Here is a 20289-nt window from a genome sequence, read left to right as displayed (position 1 = left end):
TTACCATGCAACAGGGCCCCCAGTATTAGTTTAGCTACCTCTTTTCCTTAATACTAATATAAGCTTGTAACCAATGTTAAACACATGAAAAATGGTATATTACAAAAGTTCAAATGAAAACTGACAATGAACAATATACATCACATCAGATGGTGTCTAAATCCTCTTCATTGCCCTCATTTGACAGTATTTGTTAAGCACTTACTATGTGTCAAGCACTAATATAAGAGCTGGGGAAGATACAAGTTGATCAGGCTGCATGCAGTCCTTGTCCCCCACAGTACTGACAGCCTAAATAGTATCCATTTTACAGTTGAGGAAATTGAGACACAGAAAAGTTACGTGACTTGTCCAAGGTCACACAGCAGGCAAGTGGTAGAGCCAGGATAAAAACCCACATCCTCTCCCAGGCCTGTGCACTTTCCATTAGACTATGCTGCTTTGCAATTCTTCTAACTGAAGTTCCTGTAGAACTATATAGTCCCCAGACTGTGAGCTCCTTGTAGGCAGGAACATGTCTACTAACTCTGTTGTACTCTCTCAGGCATTTAGTACAGGGCTCCGCACCCAGGAAGCACTCAATAAATACCACTGATTGATAGTCGCTTCCCTTTAATCTTGGGTTCAATGGCCTAATTCCAGTTTCCATGAAATCTGAACCTATAAATCTGGTGAGATTGGTATGAGACGTAATTAGCACATTTCTTCATAGACATATAATGGGAAGGAATTCATTATTAATCCACATCATGGGTCCCTGTGGCTAACCTAGTAATTCTTGAGATCAATCTTAACATTCTGCAATAAGTGCCCCATACTCTAGGTCAGCATGTTCTTGTACAGTGAGTCAGACTAGGTAATATTGTTTCAGAGAAGCCAATTATTTTTTAGATTTGATGAGCTCAATTTATGTTTCATTCCCGATCTTTATAATCTTGCCAGTTCAAGTGAAACGATGGTTCACACTACTGGTGTTGATAGTTTGTCAACTTTACGTATACAATTAAATCCTTTCTCTGATATTCGGTGTGAAACTATTTTTGGGGGTGGGGATCTAAGCAATTTGTAAATTATTTGAGCTTGCCAACTTCCCATCTGCGGGGGCACTGTCTGGGATCACACTGCATTCTACAACCTTCCTCTTCTAGCTGAAATCTCTTTCCTGTTGGCAGTCATTTTTTTAAGTATGGTAATCCTGTCCTGACCATAGTGTTTCTTATGTGGGGGGATCGGTGTATATAGCAAACTGGCTTGGACCCACAGTTTCTAATGCTTTGTAGATCAGGAGAGTAATATTCAAGGTTATGTGACACACCTCCCAACCCTCTCATATGACTGTGTCAAACCCACAGATCATCTGATTTCTCATCAGAGAAGCCTATTAAACTGAATCCTAGCTATGCTTCAGGGAGTTTTTTCCACTAGGTCAGATAGTCTGTATCCTCGCTTCTGGTTATTATACTCATAATTTGTCTTTCAAATATCTCCTTTTGTGCACAGCATTCCCCATGTTCAACGCTTTCTTTAATTCCACATTTACCTTTTTAAAATTGTTGTAAAGTTAAGACAATAGAGGAGGATGTTTTGTTCTTCTAACCTTCATTTTTACTGCTGCTAAATTCAGTTAAAACTCTTGCCTGGATTCTTTCCTAGTGTTCTTCAAGTTTACCTGGCAAATGAAGGCTAAATGGGGTTTGACTTTACCATTCTTAGCCTTGCCTATTTGGAAAGCACCGTTTAATAAATGAACATTTTTCGAAACTTTTTCCTCTTTTCCAAGAGTACTTTCGGGTCACAGATTCTTTTACAGGAACACTGGACCTTCCATCTTTCCTTTTCACCATTTTTACCCTCTTTTGAGGGTTAAATAGACACTAAAGAATGAAAATGCAACCATTTAATATATGCATGTAGCAAGTGCTGCAAAGCAGGGAGAGCTGAGCTTTGTCTTCAAACTGCGGACAGTTTGAAACTTCAAACTCCCTTTTCATAAAAGGGAGGGTCTCAACATAAAACTTCATGGTGCTGATGTGGGATTTGGAAAACAGTAATTGTCTGATTCTTCAGCCACACCCTTCATGATTGTATAGATTTCAATTAGTTGCCACCTCAGTCTTCTTTCCTGACCGAAAAGCTCTACTAATCTTTTTGGTGTATCCTTTTGAGAAAAGTGCTCCTCCAAGCCTCTAAATCGTTTATTAGATTTAAAGAAAATCTCGATGTCAACAAGAAGAAACATATTCTATCACATCTACTGTCTTTGAAATTTAAAGTCGAGAAAACACAATTGTCCTATGACGTGAGATATAAGAACTGGTAACCCAGAGGCCACATTATTATAATTTTTTTTCCACTTCCTGTGACTAATACTAACAAAAGTCCATTTTCTTATCCCCAGAGGTGAAAGTCAGCCGGGATGGACCAGAATGTGGTTCTGGTAAAACAATAAGCATCAGAACAGCATTCCGGTATGAGTTATTTGGAGAGGCTGAGCCTCCCTCCGGCTCGGCTGCTTGCCATCAAGTTCCATGGCTGTGCCAGCCTTCGCACTGATCTGGGAGGGGTTCGCCGTGCTTCTGGACCAAATTGGGGTACAGGTGCAGGAATATCTGTGGAGCTGGCCTAGCTCCTGGTGCGCTGGCATGTCCTCTAGACTGTAAGCTCGTTCTGGGCAGGGAATCTGTTATATTGCTCTACCATACTCTCTCAACTGCTTAGTACAGTGCTCTGCACAAAGTAAGCATCCAATAAATACGATTGACTGACGTCATGCGTGGCTAGACCTGAGGCTGCGGGGAAGGGGGGATGCTGTGGAGATACGGGGGAAGGCCAGTCTGTCACCCCCACTGCTCCAGTCTAACCTCCAACAGCAGGCAGGATTGGGTGGGGCATAAGGAGTATGCTGGCTACCATGTCCACTGGACGTGGCAGCGGGCAGGCCGCAGGTCGGTGAAGGAAGCGTGATTCATTCATTCAATCATATTTATTGAGCACTTCCTGTATGCGGAGCATTGTTCTAAGCGCTTGGAAAGTACAGTTCATCAATAAAGAGAGATTGCTGTCCTGCTCACATCGGGCTTAGAGTCTAGAGGGATCATCTCCAGCCCTCCTTTCCAGGGCTAAATGACTGATGAGACTGAGGTGGGGGAGAATGCAACAGGCAGGTAGTTTGCAATTCACTGGGTTTGGACCCACTTTCTACTTTGTAGGGAGGATTAATCTAGCATTTGGGAAAGGGATAATGACCCTTACCTGAAGGTCTTGATCTCAATCACCCAATCACCACCTCTAATGATTTAAATACTAGCAGGTAGAGGAAAGAAAATAATTCAAAATTCACCCCTGGGTATTTCGCCAACTTTCTCAAAAGAGCAAAAATATAACTGGACGTGAAGAAGGAATAGTGGATTTGTTAAAGGAATGATGGAAGAGGATTTAGGAGGACAATATTTAAGTTTAGAACTGGAGGGCAGAACAAAGTACACAGTGAAATATTCACTTGCTTCGTATCTGCCTACTCAGTAACACCCCTCTTCATTAGCACTAAATTCATTCTAATGTTCAAAAGAAACCAATGCAGATTTAGCTGGTCATTATCCTAATCTCAACTAAAGTAACAGGAGGAACCAATTAAAAGCTGATTACCACAAATAACATTTTTCTATAGAGTGACAGATCGGGGATACGGTTCATTTGCAGTAAACATGAACTTTAAATACACCAAAAATTGTTAAATGAGTTTTGTGGTTTTCTTCTAAGGGAGCTTTTTCTACATTATTTTACTTAGCAACGAAGGGCTACAGATGGTGTCAGAAACTGCCTAGCTTAGGGTTGCATTTGCTTCAAAGCAGTTAACTGCTATTCAGAATTGAGAAGCAGGGTGGCCTAATGGGTAAGGGATGGGCCAGGGAGTCAGAAGGACCTGGTTTTTAATCCTAGGCTCTGTCCTTTGTCTGCTGTGTGACCTTGGGCAAGTCGCTTCTCTGTGCCTCAGTTTCCTTATTTGTAAAATGGGGATTAATACTCCATGAGGAACATGGAGTGTGTCCAACCTGATTAGCTTATATCTACCCCAGCACTTAGTACAGTACCTGGCACGTAAGTCAGCACTTAAACACCATTTAAAAAAAAAAATACAGGGCTTCCCAAAATTACGGTTAAAGGAAGAAAATATCTGTAGCAGCAATGTCAGGTCTGAGAGTCTTCAACACCCAAGAAGTTAAGGGGGAGAGATATGTAAAAAGAGAAGGGAGAAAGTGAATACTTCGTGTTTGAAGATTCCCTATCGACAGAGAGATTTTCTCCATGTACGTGAATTTGCTTGAAAAGATGGATGCGCAAAGGCAATCCCTACCACATGGCTCACATATACATGTGTAGTGCAACTCCACGAATTACTCTTTGGAAATTTCTAGCCTATACTTCACAGAGTTGGAAACAGATGTCCCCCCACGTGGCTTTAATCTGTTTTGAATCTTTCTGCTTCAAAGAAATAAGTATTAATTTCTCAGGCAGGAAATCATACAAAATGACAAAAGTACAAAATTTATCTAAATAACTGTTTCTGCCTACATACAAAAGAGAAATTTCAGTCCAGGTGAAAAAAATTCTTGGTAAACCTTATAGCATTGCAAGAATACTAAACAGCCATCTGGAAAATCCCAATTCAAAATCTGTTTCCATCTCAGGCTCTTAGCTCTTGAAGTCTGAGTATGCTGTAAAGAAGATGCAATTAGTCTCTGGGGAAGGGCTTCTGCAGACTGTCACTGGTATTGGTTATGGAGAAGGCAAGACACCATTTTATGGATATAAATAACATAAAACTGGCAGCTGCACAGCAAATGGATTAAAGATAAGACTTGGAAAAAAGAGAGAAAATAAAAAGTATTCTTGATAACTATCTCAGAAGGTAGTTTTTATTTTTAATCCAACTGAAAGAGAGAATAATGGTAATTATGAGTGTCTAGAAAAGGTCTTAAACAACTGAGATGGCGATTACAGGAATATTTTGGTTTGGTCTTCATAACTCTACTCTATCAAAAAAAAACCAATTATGTTTAAGTCTGAATTATCTCTCTAAGCTCGGGCATTATTATATATGGAATTTCTTCGTGACTTTTGAAGCATACAGTGCACCATGAAGAACTGAAGAAAAAATGTGCTGTAACTATGAAATACTGAATTTGCACAGAACACAAAGCCACTTACCTTCAAAGTAACATTTAAAAATAACCTCTTAAATCCATTCTCATCAGAATTATTTTAAGGAATTACCTCTAAATGATACAATTTTAAAATAGAACATCTGCCAAATTACTGTACTTTGAGCCTCAAAGGACACAGTCATTTCTCCCTAAATACTTGTCATTTTCATGGGGTTCTTCAAGAACCTATCAACATATCAGAGAATTAATTATACTGCTTACTTAACACCAAGTTGGCTCTTCCTAGGTCTGGCAGCTACATCCAAATGGAGCTTCACCTTACTGATTTTCTCCATAGGCTGATTATGGGTGAAGAGGGTGGTGTCTGATCAGCTCCTCTGCCAGATCTGTTCTTGCCTCTGGGTATACTATATCTTGAAGTTTTCTTAAAACATAGAAAGATCTGCTCTAGGCCAGGATATCCCCACCACACACCCTGAGCCTTGGGTTAATTTATTCAGTTATTCACTTATGCAGGGGTTGCTGTGACTTTAGAGAAGCAGCGTGGCTCAGTGGAAAGAGCCTGGGCTTGGGAGTCAGAGATCATAGGTTCTAATCCCAGCTCTGCCACTTGTCAGCTGTGTGACTTTGGGCCAGTCACTTTACCTCTCTGGGCTTCAGTTCCCTCATCTGTAAAATAGGGATTAAGACTGTGAGCCCCATCTGGGACAACCTGATTACCTTGTACTGCCCCTCCCCAGCGCTTAGAACAGTGCTTGGCTCAAATTCCAACATTATTATTATTATTCCAGTTCACTTCTCTTCACCAAAGTAGGCTCAATAAGCTTCTACTTTTCTTTACTGGACAATCAACCTAAACTTTCAGTAGGAGCAGGAGGATGACCCATTAAACACACACTGTGGGTGATTCATCAAGCATTTTGATTGACACACTATAATTACTTACTATATTTATTAATGCACTTTTTTAGGTCTTAAAACTAAAACCCAAATCAGATACCGTCCTTTTGAATAAAGCATCATTCATTTTCAGTATCACTTATTTTTTGCTTATATAGAAATGAGGCTTTGATCTTCTCTAAAAGATGACTTCCATTTTGATGGATAAGCTTTTTCAGAAGCACATGGAAAATCGCTTGAGATGTTGAAAAACTTAAAATTTGCCTACACAAAAAGTGTGCTCAACTACGATTTTCCAATTTTGAGGTCCCATCTATTTGCTCCTAATGTTCCATTTCCTTCCTTTGGAGTTGTCCCTGTTACACCTTAATACCAGGTTTTACTGTAATTACCAAAATGACAAGTCAAACCCAAAGAAATCAAAAAATGTCAGATGTCCCAAAAAAAATCCCCACCATTCAAAAGGTGATATTTTTTCTAAATGATCAAGATGGACTTTGGTGGGGGGGAAAAATTGCTTTTATCAGATTACTGTAGGCTGTAAACTCCTTGTGGGCAGGGATTATGTCTACCAACTCTGTTGTACTGTACTTTCCCAAGCGCTTACTGCAGTGCTTAACACACACAGCAAGTGCTTAATAAATGCCACTGATTGATTCAGTAAGTATGATGCGCGCACAAAAAAATGTTTCTGGGAAAGCATTTCAAGAGTTTTACAAAATCTTCATTTTAAATCTTGATCTGCTGTGCGTTTTAAAGTCCCCTGGAAAAAAACGCTCCAAATGTCTGCCAGGTTGACATTCACTGACCTGGATGAGCATATAGACAACAAAGGTACTATATGTCATTTTTATGTGACGTACAGAAAACAAAGGTTATGTTTGTGGAGCTGATAAAGCAAAGGATCCAGTAGATGAACTAATGACATTAGCTAGAAAACCCCAGAAGTGGCAAATTCATAAGTATATAATCCTATTTACTGAAGGAAAAGTCATGTTGATAAGCTTACCTTTTAGTGAATCATTTTCAGCTCTCATTATGTCGATTAGGGAGCTTTCCAACGAGTGCATGTCAAAAGTCCTTGTGCGATCCTGTGAACAAGCACAATAACAAAGCTACATTAAAAACGGGGTTTAAATAAATTGCTGCATCAGGTTCCTGGGTTGATGAAGGTTTCAACTCCACCCTTTCTTGTTGATTCAGCGCACTTTATGTTCCCTATCAGCCACACTTCCAGGGATTAATAAATCTCACTGTTGGTAGTGTCACCTTTGACTAGTAAGTACAAGTTCCTGTCTGGATCCCTATTGCAATCTGTTGCCTTGGCCCCCGACTGGTTAGTTCCTACTGGCTATGTCCTCTCTCTCCTACCCAAATGGAAAATCCATGCAGAGGGGCCATAGCCCACCTTCTCTTCCCTCTCCTACCCACCAAATCATGAAGGGGAAGGGGATTGGCTGGCACTTCCAAAAGAGAATAACCCTGGCAAGGTGGACGGGACCTGGAATGCTACTCCATGTAACACCGGTGACCAGATATGGAAAAAATATGACCAGGCGGGACAGGAGGAAAGAGCAGTTACAAAAGGAAAAGAGAAAAATACAAAATGGCATCAAGTTGGACAGCGAAGATAGTGTGAAGGGAAGTGGAACAAATAGGAAAGGCTGCAAAAAGGACATTAGAGGAGAGCAAAATACAAAGGGACAAGGAACTACAAAAATCAGGGCAAGTCAGAAATAGGCAACAAGAACCTTAGGAAAAGGAGAGAGGGAGTAAGAGAGCAGAGTGAGTTAGAGGAACAGGAAAACAGCCAGAGGGGGGCAGGTAAAACTAAAAGAGGAAGAAAGCATGAAGAGTAGAGAGTAGCATAGAGAGAGTGATAGGTTTACCAGAAGAACCAATCCTGTTGTCAACTGAGGTAAAACCAGTTTTCATTTATTTGCAATTTTCCATATTCTCATTCTCCAGTAACCTTTTTTTTTTGGCAATGGATAACACTACTAGTCATTTGAAAGGCTGATTCAGAGATCTCAGGTATTGTACGAGTATTACACAAGCAATTTAATTGTATCTGTTTAAAGTTCACTGATAATAGTGAACAAGCAGTTAAAATGAAGTTCCTCAAGTAATGATAATGACCTGATACAGTATCAGCAAGACCCAGGGCTACTGTCATCTCAGAGCCAAGGGAGAAAACTGGAATGCAGCCAGAAAGAAAAAGGCTTACCAAGCTTTTTAGCATGTTTCACAGTGATCTTGATTTAACCTGGTGTAGCCTGTATTTAACCCCTTTATTCCATAAGTTTTCTACTTTGTGAGCAGGGAATGTATTGTCCACCAATTCTGTTGTACTCTCCCAAGCACTTAATACAGTGCTCTGACTACAGTAGCACTCAAACAAGACCACTGATTGGTTCATTTGCAAATTGCAGGTAATTTCAGGAGCCAGTGGTCAGCAAGTAGATGTGGGCATTTATATATTGATGTATTCAGAAAGCACAGGAGGATGCAAGCCAGAGCATGAGAGAGAGAGCGCTCAGGCAAGAGATAACATGAATGTGAGACAGTAAATGGAAAAGAGTCAGAAGGAAAAGAAAAGAGAATAGGGTATCTGAGAGTAAGAAAAAAAGAGGAAGATGGGAAGAGGGCAGCCAAAAGCATGAGAGACAATGATTCGGGGAGAGAGAGAACAGAAATAGGGAAGAGGTTGAAAGAAAAATGGAGAGCGGAAATAGGATTATAGCCACACAAATAAACAATGGGGGAAAATGTAAAATTTAAAAAGAGGAAATAGGATCAAGAGGCAAATAAACATGAAGAGGAACAGATAGGCCAAGAGAAAATTAAGGAACACAGAGGGAGAAGAAAAGGAGAGTAATGGAGAGATCCATATGGACAGAAAACAGGAGGTAAAAGTACAGCTTCTACCTACTTGGACAATACCCACACCTTAATCAGCATTAGCTTAGTTTTACAATCAAACAAAAATATTACTTCTCAGCTGCTCTCTGCCTTTGCCACAAGTTTATTTGATGTCTTATTTTAATCTACTTTTGCTGCCCACTAATAAATTTGCTTCTCAGCCTTGAGTTTTACTCATTGGTTATGGAGAAAAAATTCTGAGGTCCATATAAACTCTTGAATTCTAATTGCAGTCTACTCATGCAATTTTTCCAAAAAAAATTTGCTTCACGTTATGTATCTAATAACACACTACTTTTAAAAATTAATCTATAGAATGAATCGATATATTTGTACTAGAAAATAAGACCAGTGTTCTGAAACCATCATACAGTGCATGTATAATCTTTGCTGAACTGGGTGAGGCTCAAATTTGGCCTGTTCCCCCTTTTTTTTTTCCTGGTTGGCTGAGCCAGAGAGTAAGCCAGATAATGGACAGTTTACTGTATTTAAGGCTAACTGTACAGCAGAATTCAGAGAATAAAATTCTCAAACCGACTTCCAATTAATGTTACACGTTTCTGCCTTTAGAATACGGAACTGTCAAACACTAGCAAATTAACTAAATGATTCACAATTTAAATTTTTTTCTTTCATATTTGGCCATTTCTGGAAAAAAGATGTTCTAAGTCAGGGCTTGGAAACTGGAAATAAATTGGAAATCAAGATTTTATCATCTTGCTCAAAAGAGGGAAAAATACTACCCTATTTATAGATTGGTCAGCTTCATTTCAACACCTGTGGAGATACTAGAACATACCAAACAACTACGAACATTAGGAAGCCTCCAGCCAAAGATAGAGAATATAGGATGTCAGATCAACTGGGCAAAAGGTAAGCAACTAAATGTCATTTCTCTAGATTTCCATAAGATTTTTAATTCTGTAAAGTCCTTGGGGGCAGTGATCACATCTACCAACTCTACTGTACTCTCCTAAGGGCTTAGATCAGTGGTCTGCACTCAATAAGTGCTCAATAAATGCCACTGATTATCCCACAATCTGTGAACTATATGGGTCTAGATCAGGAATTCAAAAAGGTTGTCTGATTTGTTGCAGGGCCAAAGTGGAGAAAATGGGCAGGGAATGTGTCTGCTTATTGTTGTATTGTACTTTCCCAAGTGCTCAGTAAGTGCTCTGCACACAGTAAGTGCTCAATAAATGAATGAATGAATGGAAGAAAATCAGAAAATCAACTGCAGAAGCCAAGCCCCAAGGGACGTGGCAGGGGGTGGGCGGGGGAAAGGTAGGGGAAAATGTGGGCCAGACACATATTGTGGCCCAGAGCTCCTGGATTCATGAGCTGCAGTCACCTCCCTTCAACTCCACAGGAGCAAAGCCCATAGGAGCAATGCAGAAGTGGAAGCCATATACATTTGAAATGTTGGGAAGGTTGTAGTACTTTGGACAAGGAGTCTGGAGCAGTAAGATGACAAGGAATGGGATCATTTTTAATTCTGTTGTGATGTTTAATTTTCAGTCTTGTTATTTGTGCTGTGGCTTAGTCCTCCCCATGTCTAGATTGAGTCTACTTTTTTTTATGATACTTGGTAAGTGCTTATGTGCCAGGCACTGTATTAAGCACTAGGGCAGGTACAAGCTAATCAGGTTGGACAGACTCTTCATCCCACTCTCAGCCTTAATCCTCATTGTATAGATGAGGTAACAGTCATTAAGATATGAAGAAACTTGCCCAAGGTCACAAAACAGCCAAGTAAGAGAGCCAGAATTCGAATCCAGGTCCTTCCGATTCTCAGGACTGTGCTCTATCCACTAGACCATGCTGCTTTCCACTGTGCCCCTGCACCTATCATCAATATTTTCTTTCCAGTACTTAGTGCCATACTCACACATTATACATGCTTAATCAATGTATCTACTGGAGACATGACTTCAAAACAAGCTTTTGTCCCTGGATCAATGGCCTGTGTTGTCACTGTTATTATTGATCATGCACCTGGGTACAGAACACTGTACTGTGCACTTGGGAACATACAACAGAAGGCAAATGCTCGGTCTCTGCCTTAACCTAACGGGGAAAACAAGCAGATAGAAATCAATATATATAAAATAGATCCGTGCAAGAGCGTGTAACACAAAAGACACAAAATGGATAAAAATGAACATGCAAGTTAATGGCTTTTACCTCTCTGTGTTTAGTTTCCCCATCTTTAAAATGGGTGTGACAATACCTGCCGTTTCCTACCTCACTCGGTGGCTGAGGACAAAAATAAAACAAATGAAAGCGCTTTTGGAAAAACAAGTGCAACATAAATTTAAGATGATGTGCTATTAAGAGTGCTAAGGTAAGCTGACTGGATGGTACCCTCGGGAAAGTGAGGGATTCATCAGGGAATGCCACAGAGGCGAGTTTTTAGGAGGGCTTGATGGTGCGGAAGGACACGGTTAGGCAGGGAAAAAAATTCTACATGCAGGGGGAATAGCTTGAGCAATGAGTGAACTTGGGAGAAGTAAAGGGTGCAAAATTGGGAGGAGCAGGATGAGAGTGCAGCAAGGTTTCCCGGATCTGTCACTTGTCAGCTGTGTGACTGTGGGCAAGTCACTTAACTTCTCAGTGCCTCAGTTCCCCCAACTAAAATGGGGATTAAGACTGTGAGCCTCATGTGGGACAACCTGATTACCCTGTATCTACCCCAGCGCTCAGAACAGTGCTCTGCACAAAGTAAGCGCTTAACAAATACCAACATTATTATTATTATATTATTATTAAGAGGGAGTTGGCTGAAAGAGAGCCTAGAAGCCAATGATTAGGAATTTGAGCTTTAAGTGAGCATCAATGGGCAGTTGCTGGAGGTTTGCTGAGGATAAGGATGTGTTCTAAACAGTGTTTTAAAAAGGTAAGTGTATGTGGGATCAACTGAAAAATAAGGGAGACTTGAGAGTGTTTAGCTTATCTGTGAGACCTTTTAAAATGTCACTATTTGGAAAGACCCTTTTCAGCTTAAACTGCAACCAATAATTAAGGTTTTTATTTTTTTCTTATTTCAAAACTGATCCATTAAAGAGTTACAGTTATTATTATGCATTTACTATGTGCCAAGCACTGAATTAAGCTCTGGAGTAAATACAAGATAAAGTAATCAATCCAAATGTAGACCCTATTCCACAAAGGATTCATAATCTTTCCAACCATGTTGGGGGGAAGGGGAAATGACTACAAAAGCTAAAGTAATATGCTTTTCTAATATGTCTCACAAAAATAAAAAGTCAAGACAATTTTTTGATTTGCTTTTATATGGACTTCTTTATGATCAGTAAACCTGAATATTAATTTTGATAGCCATTTTCAAAAACAAATTTTACAATAAAATGGTGTTCCCTTATTTAATCTTAATATAAAATTAACATTTATTCAAAATATTTAATTTTAATACAACTAGCCAATTATTTTAAAGGAGGAAGGGTGCAAAGCAATCGTAAAAAGTAGACAGAGGTTGTCTTTGAATTAAAACCCCTTAGGAACCAGTGCTGTACAGTCAACCAAACTATTAGGCAGATGTCTTGGCTAAAAGGTTCACGTCAGCTCTGAAAGGATAATATTTTAAAAACCAACGTGAGTATGGAATAAGAGCTTGAACAAAATCTTTTTGCAGCTGCCCCCTGAATTAGATAGCCTTTATTTCTTCTTTCAGAACACTCTCAAAAAGATTAAACGAATTCCCAGAGAAAGGAAACAATACTTATGAAAAGGAAAGAAAAAATTTGCCCTCGGAGGATCGAGGAAAGTGATTTGGGTATTTTTTTTTTAAATAGCCTGAAGAAGAGAACGAAAGGAATGCTTTAACTGTCCTCAAATATATCAAGAGTTATATATGCACAGCAAATATATCAAGAGTTGAGGAGAACAATGATGAGATTTTCTCCAGTTCCACAGCCAATCTGGAAGAAAGAGGCTTAAAATGTCGCAGGAAAACATTCGATTTGACAAGAACTTCTTGACTAACGGTAATCAAAGACTGAAAGAGACTATCCAGGTAGATGTGGAATCTTAACCCAGAGCTCCTATAAAAAAGATTGGCATTTGTCTTTCCTAGATTGTTTATATATTCACTGCCTGGGGGCAGGAGGTTGGATCAGATGTCCATTTAAAGGATCTTGTGCCTTTATTCTATTTTTCAAGCCCTTGATGAAGAAAATAATGCAACATACAAATCAACTTCTTATCTTTTCCCATCGACAGATGAATACTTCACAAAAGATGAGACGCAGCGTGGCTTACTGGAAAGAGCCCGGGCTTGGGTGTCAGAGGTCGTGGGTTCTAATCCCAGCTCTGCCACTTCTCAGCTGTGTGACTTTGGACAAGTCACTTAACTTCTCTGTGCCTCAGTTCCCTCATCTGTGAAAGGGGGATTAAGACTGTGAGCTCCATGTGGGACAACCTGATTACCCTGAATCTACCCCAGCGCTTAGAACAGTGCTTGGCACATAGTAAGCGCTTAAATACCATCATCATCATCATCACATATTTCTCCTTCATTAGACCCATGACTGTCCTTTAACATGGTCATGGTTCACTCTCTCCTAACCATGGAGCAAATGCAGGCTACAATGCAGATATCACAAACTTTTGAGGGAAACTGATTAAGGCAGACAAGGGGTCCCTTCCCCATTCTAAATATAACATAAGAAGCAGTGTGGGCCAGTGGATAGAGTGCGGGCCTGGGAATCAGAAGGACCTGGGTTCTAATCCCAGTTCTGCCACTTGTTTGCTGTGACAAATCACTGAATTTCTCTGCCTCAGTTACCTCATCTGTACAGTGAGGATTAATATTCATTCATTCATTCAATAGTATTTATTGAGCGCTTACTATGTGCAGAGCACTGTACTAAGCGCTTGGAATGAACAAGTCGGCAACAGATAGAGACAGTCCCTGCCGTTTGACAGGCTTACAGTCTAATACGGGCTTACAGTCTAATTAATTAATTAATACTGTCTAATTAATACTGTGAGTCCTAAAAGGGACAGAGACTGTGTCCAATCTGATTAGCTTGTATCTACCCCAGCGCTTAGTACAGTACCTGGCACATAGTAAGTGCTTAACAAATACCATTAAAATAAAAATTTGATCAAATTAGTATTGTGTACACTAAGATAGGGTCTCAACCTCTCCTCAAAAGGCAGGTCTCCTTAGTTCAGAACTTCAGAGGAAAAACAAAAGCAATGACCCCTTCTTAGAGATGGGACTTATATTAGCAATATTCCAATTCTCTGGTAGCATGATCATATGACAGTTTATTCACCCCATTCTCAGCCCCACAGCACTTATGAACATATCCATAATTTCTTTTAATGTCTGACTCCTCCTCTAGACTCTCAGGTTCTGCTGGGCCGAGAACAGGTCTACCAACTCTTTTGTATTGAACTCTCCTAGGCACTTAGTACAGTGCTCGGCTCACAGTAAGCATTCAAAAAACACCACTGGCTGACAACAACACAATCCTCATAACTTTGGCATTATCCTCAATTCCTCCATCTACTTCAACCCACACAGTCACCAAATGATAGTCTTTCCTCCACAGCCCTTCCAAAATCCCCCTTACTTCCTCTCCATCCAAACTGGTCCTGGAACTTCTCATCCCCCATCTACTGCCTTAGCAGACCTCCCTTCTTCCAGGGTCTCTCCACTCTAGAACACCCTTTACTCTGCTGCTTGAATTGGATCACTTTTCTAAAAAATCATTCTGCACAAATCTTTCCATTCCTCAAAAATCTCTGATCGATCAGAAACTCCTGACCACTGTATTTAAGGCAATCAGCTCTCTCCCCTCACTCTTCTGCTAAATCTCACCTTACACACTTCCTTCTCCTGGAGTCAATTTATTCACTGTACTTCAGTCTCACTTTTCCCACCCCTGACCACTTGCTCACATCTGCCTGGAAGGAGGAAGAATTTCCATTTGGGAGGGAGGGTGTGAAGTAAGGGGGTGGTGTGTGGGGTGGGGAAGGAGGGGGGAGAGAGGGAGACAGAGACAGACAAAGACAGAGACAGAGAGCACACGAATTAGCCTGGTTTAAACAGGAGAAGAGTGCAAGAGTAAGATGAAGAAATCTAATAGAATGCCTTAAAGGCAATAGTCAGTGCTCTTGTTTGATATGAAGGTTAATGGGCAACCATTGGAGGTTTCTGAGTAGAGAGAAGAATGTAGAATTATATTTTATAAATAAATACAGAGAAGGGAGACGCTGAAGTCACAGAGACCAGTCAGGGGGTTAATACTGTAGTCAGCTGGGATATGAGGAGGCTCTGGACCACAGTGGTGGGGATGGAAAACACTGTGGAGGAAAAGTCAACAGAATTAGCAACAGATCAAATGTCAGAATTTAAAAAGAGCGGGGAATTAAGAAAAATTCCAAAAATACAAGGCTTTGACAAAAGAGGATGGAGTTGTTAATTATAATGAGAAAAGTAGGTATGAAGAACATATGGGAGGGAAAATGAGAAGGTATTTCAGATATTGTCTAACTTCCTATTTTGAGAGGCAAGTCTGCATACATATACCAAGAGAAACCCAAAGAAGCAGGTAGAGCAATCTAGTAGTTTTTATGCATGAGTGTCTGCATGCGAGCAAAGGAATCTGAGGGAGAAATCTCTGAGCAATGGGGAGGGTGAAGGAATGAGAGACAATAATGGAGATGAAAGCAGTCAATATTAGCTTCAGTGCAAATGTTGATGAGATCTGCAAATGCCTAAGGTTATTTATATTAGTCATTTAAAATATCAAAGTTTAATATCTGCACGTTTCAGTATGTGAATTTATTTTTTCATTTTAAAAGCATCTATAATTAGTTTTAGAACAAAATGGTGCTACTTTTTTTTTTAACTCCATCTCTAAGAAACAAAAAGACAGGAGGCCAGAACTATTATTTGTATTTAACAAAGCTTTCACTGACGTTTTAAAGTTGCATGATTTTTTTGCCTGAAGGCATAGGGTATTACAACATTGCAAATAAGGCCCATCTCCTCAACTATGATCGGCATGCCCAAGTGTGCTCTCCAATCCAGTCTCTCCTGTGTCTTGTGCCCATTTGTGGAGAAGGCAGACACACTGCATGGCTATTCTTACCCACCCCTCTCCACCCTCTGAGAAAGCTACCAGATTTACTTTCAGTTTGAGAAGACTAATGTTGAAGGTACTGGACAACCAAGATCTCTGCAGACCCAGAGGAATATTTATATATTCATTTTTAAACTTCTTTCCATTTTCCTTAAGTCTTATCTTTTCTCTATGACCATTTTCACATCTTGGTGCATTCTTTTCCAATGTTTTATCCTCATTCTTTTTGTGACAGCTTTTCAGTCCCCTTGTGCTTATTTTTCTTTTGTCAAAAAGGACTGCTTTGGAGGCAGTTCAAACTGCAGGGCTTGGTCAGCCTCTATCTTTTTAGGGTAACAAAGAAGTATGGAATTTTATAGATCTCCAGACCCCTCTTTTACTGCTTAATGACAGTGGAATTTGACAAAGATAACATTTATGGCAGTACACTCTGTTCTGCCAAATACCCGTTTTCACTACACGCTTTGGCTAGTACACTACAGCAGAACTGGGAAATGTTATTCTGGCAAAGTGAGCCTATCTAGATACAGGGCATCAGGGTTTTAGGGTGAGTGCTCCAACAACTGCTTTTCTTAACCAGGGGCTCTTCAAGCACTTAGTACACTGCTCTGCACACAGTAAGTGCTCAATAACTAGCACAGTCATATTTCCTGAGCGTTTACAGTGTGCAGGGCACTGTACTACGTGCTTAGGAGAGTACAACACAATATAGCAGACACTCCCTGCCCACAACGAGCTTACAGTCTAGAGGGGGAAACAGACTAACATAAATATATAAATTATGGATATGTATATAGGTGCTGTGAGGCTGAGGGGCTCAGAAGGAGTGGGAAGAGAGGAAATTATAATAATAATAATTATGGCATTTAAGCACTTACTATGTGCCAAGCACTGTTTTAACTGCTGGGGTAGTTACAAGGTAATCAGGTTGTCCCATGTGGGGCTCACAGTCTTAATCCCCATTTTACAGATAAGGTAACTGGGGGCCCAGAGAAGTTAAGTGACTTGCCCGAAGTCACACAGCTGATAAGTGGCGAAGCCGGAATTAGAACCCACGTCCGACTCCCAAGCCCGTGCCGTTTCCATTAAGCCAAGCTGCTTCAGGCAATGAGGGCTTAATCAGAAGGCCTCTTGGAGGAAATATACCTTTAATCCCTATATTACAGGAAAACTAGCGATACTGGTTCTTTTAAAACTAAACCAGCATGCCGTGGAATGTACTTAAAAATTCTCACACAAAAGTCCAAGTTTGCAGTTGAAATTTAGCAAGGCAATTTGTGTTGACTTTAGGCAGAGAGATAGAATTTAGCTAAGCCAAAACCCTGAATGATATCGATTTTAGGGAGTTTATAAATCTAGTTAATCAATAGCACCTAGTGATAACTTACTCACTGGATGGCTTTTTAATTGAACACCTACTGTGTGCTCTGGAGAAGACAATACAGTCTGCTCTTTAAGAAGGGATGGGTTGACCTTGAGCCTCCTGTGAAGACAAACACCACAACCAGCACCACTCTTACGCACAGAACTATTTCTTCCAATATCACGGGCTATTCTACTTCGCTAATGGCATTCTATCCAAAGCACACGTTAAGCTTACCTTACACGTTAGGTAAGAACTGACTGTACAAGTGAAGATAAGGTCCCCGATCTCAAGGAAGTTCCAAGCTAATGGAAGAGCTTACAGTCTACGAAGGGACTCAGTTATAAGTAATTTGAAGTGAAAATCACTAAGCCTAAACTGTAAACTCCTTGTGGGCAGGGAACACATCTACCAGCTCTGTTACACTGTATTCTCCCACACGCTTAGTACATGGCTCTGCACACAGTAAGTACTCAAACACCACCGATTACTGAAGCTTTAACCCACAATGATCTGAGACATAAGCTTCTCTATTGGACCTGCAAAACCCTGAATAAAGACCAACATTTAAAGGGCAACAACTCTGACTTCCAGTGATCCAGAGGTCTTTGCAGGGCTTTACCGGAGCAGTAGGAACACTAAATAAAGCATATCTGTTGAACTACGCAGGTTCTCCAAGATCACAGAAATTTTTCTAGATATGGTTGTTTTTGCCTGGAGTATCTGATTAGGTGTTGAGAGCTACAAAGAAGGAACAAATCCAAACCCTCACCTACGAAAAATATACAACCTAACGGAAGGTGGAGGAGAAAGAAAGGAAGATGCCTTACACTACTTGGTCCGCCTAATGATTCAGCCCACTCCTCTGGCACTAAGGTCACTTTGGAAGAACAATGTGATGTCTTCCTTTCCTAAAATCCCTTCTCAGGGCAAAACAAAGGCAAAGGTAAACACACTGAATTGTTCTCAAACCAGGTTGAGACTGGATTTTTTTAAGGTATTTGTTAAGTGTCCATGTGGCCAGGTACTAAGTGCTAGGGTTGACACAGGCTAATCATGTTGGACTCAGTCCGTTTCCCACATGGGGGTCACAGTCTTATTCCCCATTTTATAGATGAGCAACTGAGGCACAGAGAATTTAAGTGCCTTGCCCAAGGTCACACAACAGACAAGTTATGGAGTCGGAATTAGAAGAACCCAGATGGCTTTTGATTCCCAGGCCTGTTCTCTACGCACTAGGCAATGCTGCTTCTCTTTAAAATAAACTCATAAAATCTGATCCTTTGGGAAAAGAGCATAATTTCACATTAGAAATCATTCAAATTTTTTTTTTAATTGAGTTGGTTCAATCTTGATATTTCTATGAATAAGCATTAATTATCATAAAAGACTAATACTTTAGTCACAGCATACATCATTTAATCACCCCCATTGAAACCCTTCCTTCATTGTTTTAATCATATTCAGCACCTTTCATATTCAGGAATTCCCCAGTTAAAATACTCTTTCATAATAGTGCTACTGAATTTCTTAACCAGTATTTATAAAAACACTCTCTCACAAAGACAACCCTCATGTTTTGAGGTGGGTACAAAGTCTGCCTTGGCTCAATAACCACTCTCTTCCCCTCATCCTTTCAGTCAATCAGTGGTATTTATTAAGGGGCTTATGAGCACTGTACTAAGAACTTGGGAGAGCACAATATAACAGTGTGTAGATCTGTTCTCTGCCCACAATGAGCTTACATTGCAGAGAAACCTCTGAAGTAACAACTGATATAGAGATTAAAGCATATTTTTCAACAACAGCCTACTCTTTAAGGACAGATCTCTTCTGTTTGCACAATGCGGCTTTTTCCTGAACATGATGTGAAAAATAACACTGAAAGTTATTTAAATGTGCACCCACAATTCTAATTCATAATATTGTTATAACTTATAGTGCTATAATAATTATTCTACTATTAATTCATACATCATTTACTTTTGACAGACTAGTGAAGGAATTCCACCATGAATGGACAGTCATGGAAATGTTTAAACTGCAATATGATCAAGAGAACACATTTCCAGATGGAGAAGGCTATCCTGGTTTCTCATATTCTCACTCTTTTAGAGTCCCATAGTACCGCTAAACTCCTTCTCCCTCAAAACTTTAACCTTGGGCTTCAGGGAATCTGCTCTTCAGAGTTTCCTTGTATCTCTCCAACCACTCCTTTTCCATACCCTTTGCCAGGAACTTTTCTCCAGGCCCTTTAACAGGCTCAAAGCTTATTCTTGGGGCTTCTGCCCTTGAATCCTCTTGGGGAATCCATGCGCTCATACAATTCCGGTAACTTCACCCAGTTCTCCTATAAAGCAGGGGTTGCTTTCTCAAAGAAGCCCGTATTAAGAAAGACTCACAATGAAATTAGTCAATGGTTTTTAATTGGGCACTTACTGTGCACAGAGCACTGTACTAAGCGCTTGGGAGAGAACAATGTAACAGATTTGGTAGATATTTTCCTGCCCACAAGTATTATGTATTTAACCCTTGTAAACAAGCATTTCTTCTAACACTGCATCACACGTACCAGATACGCGTTGTGGAAGAACAATCCCCAATTCAACCATCACAGTCTATCCGAAACGCGGAATCAAAACACGAACTCTGGCTGACCTGATCTCTCTCATCATTTCATGTTTTCTCCTATCTCTGGAACGACTTCCCTGTAATCTCCCAACACAACCTTAAAATCACCATGTCAAAAACTGAAGTGCTCATCTCTAAGTTCTGTCAACAGTACCCCCATCTTTCAAACAACAAAGGGCATTAAATTTTTAAA

General features: G+C 40.1%; 1 protein-coding gene across 1 annotated transcript in view; it reads right to left on the bottom strand.

Annotated features, from left to right (window-relative positions):
- Window positions 1-20289, bottom strand: part of CPEB4 (cytoplasmic polyadenylation element binding protein 4) — a 75536-nt gene that overhangs the window by 40905 nt on the left and 14342 nt on the right. Inside the window, 1 exon segment of the mRNA XM_029051066.2 lies at window positions 7075-7156. Coding sequence (XP_028906899.1) covers window positions 7075-7156 — 82 coding nt within the window.

This window comes from Ornithorhynchus anatinus, chromosome X1 (genome assembly GCF_004115215.2).
Source record: "Ornithorhynchus anatinus isolate Pmale09 chromosome X1, mOrnAna1.pri.v4, whole genome shotgun sequence".
NCBI classification, from domain to species: Eukaryota; Metazoa; Chordata; class Mammalia; order Monotremata; family Ornithorhynchidae; genus Ornithorhynchus; species Ornithorhynchus anatinus.
Note: the sequence above shows the minus strand (reverse complement) of the source record. Positions and strands in the feature narration are given on the sequence as shown.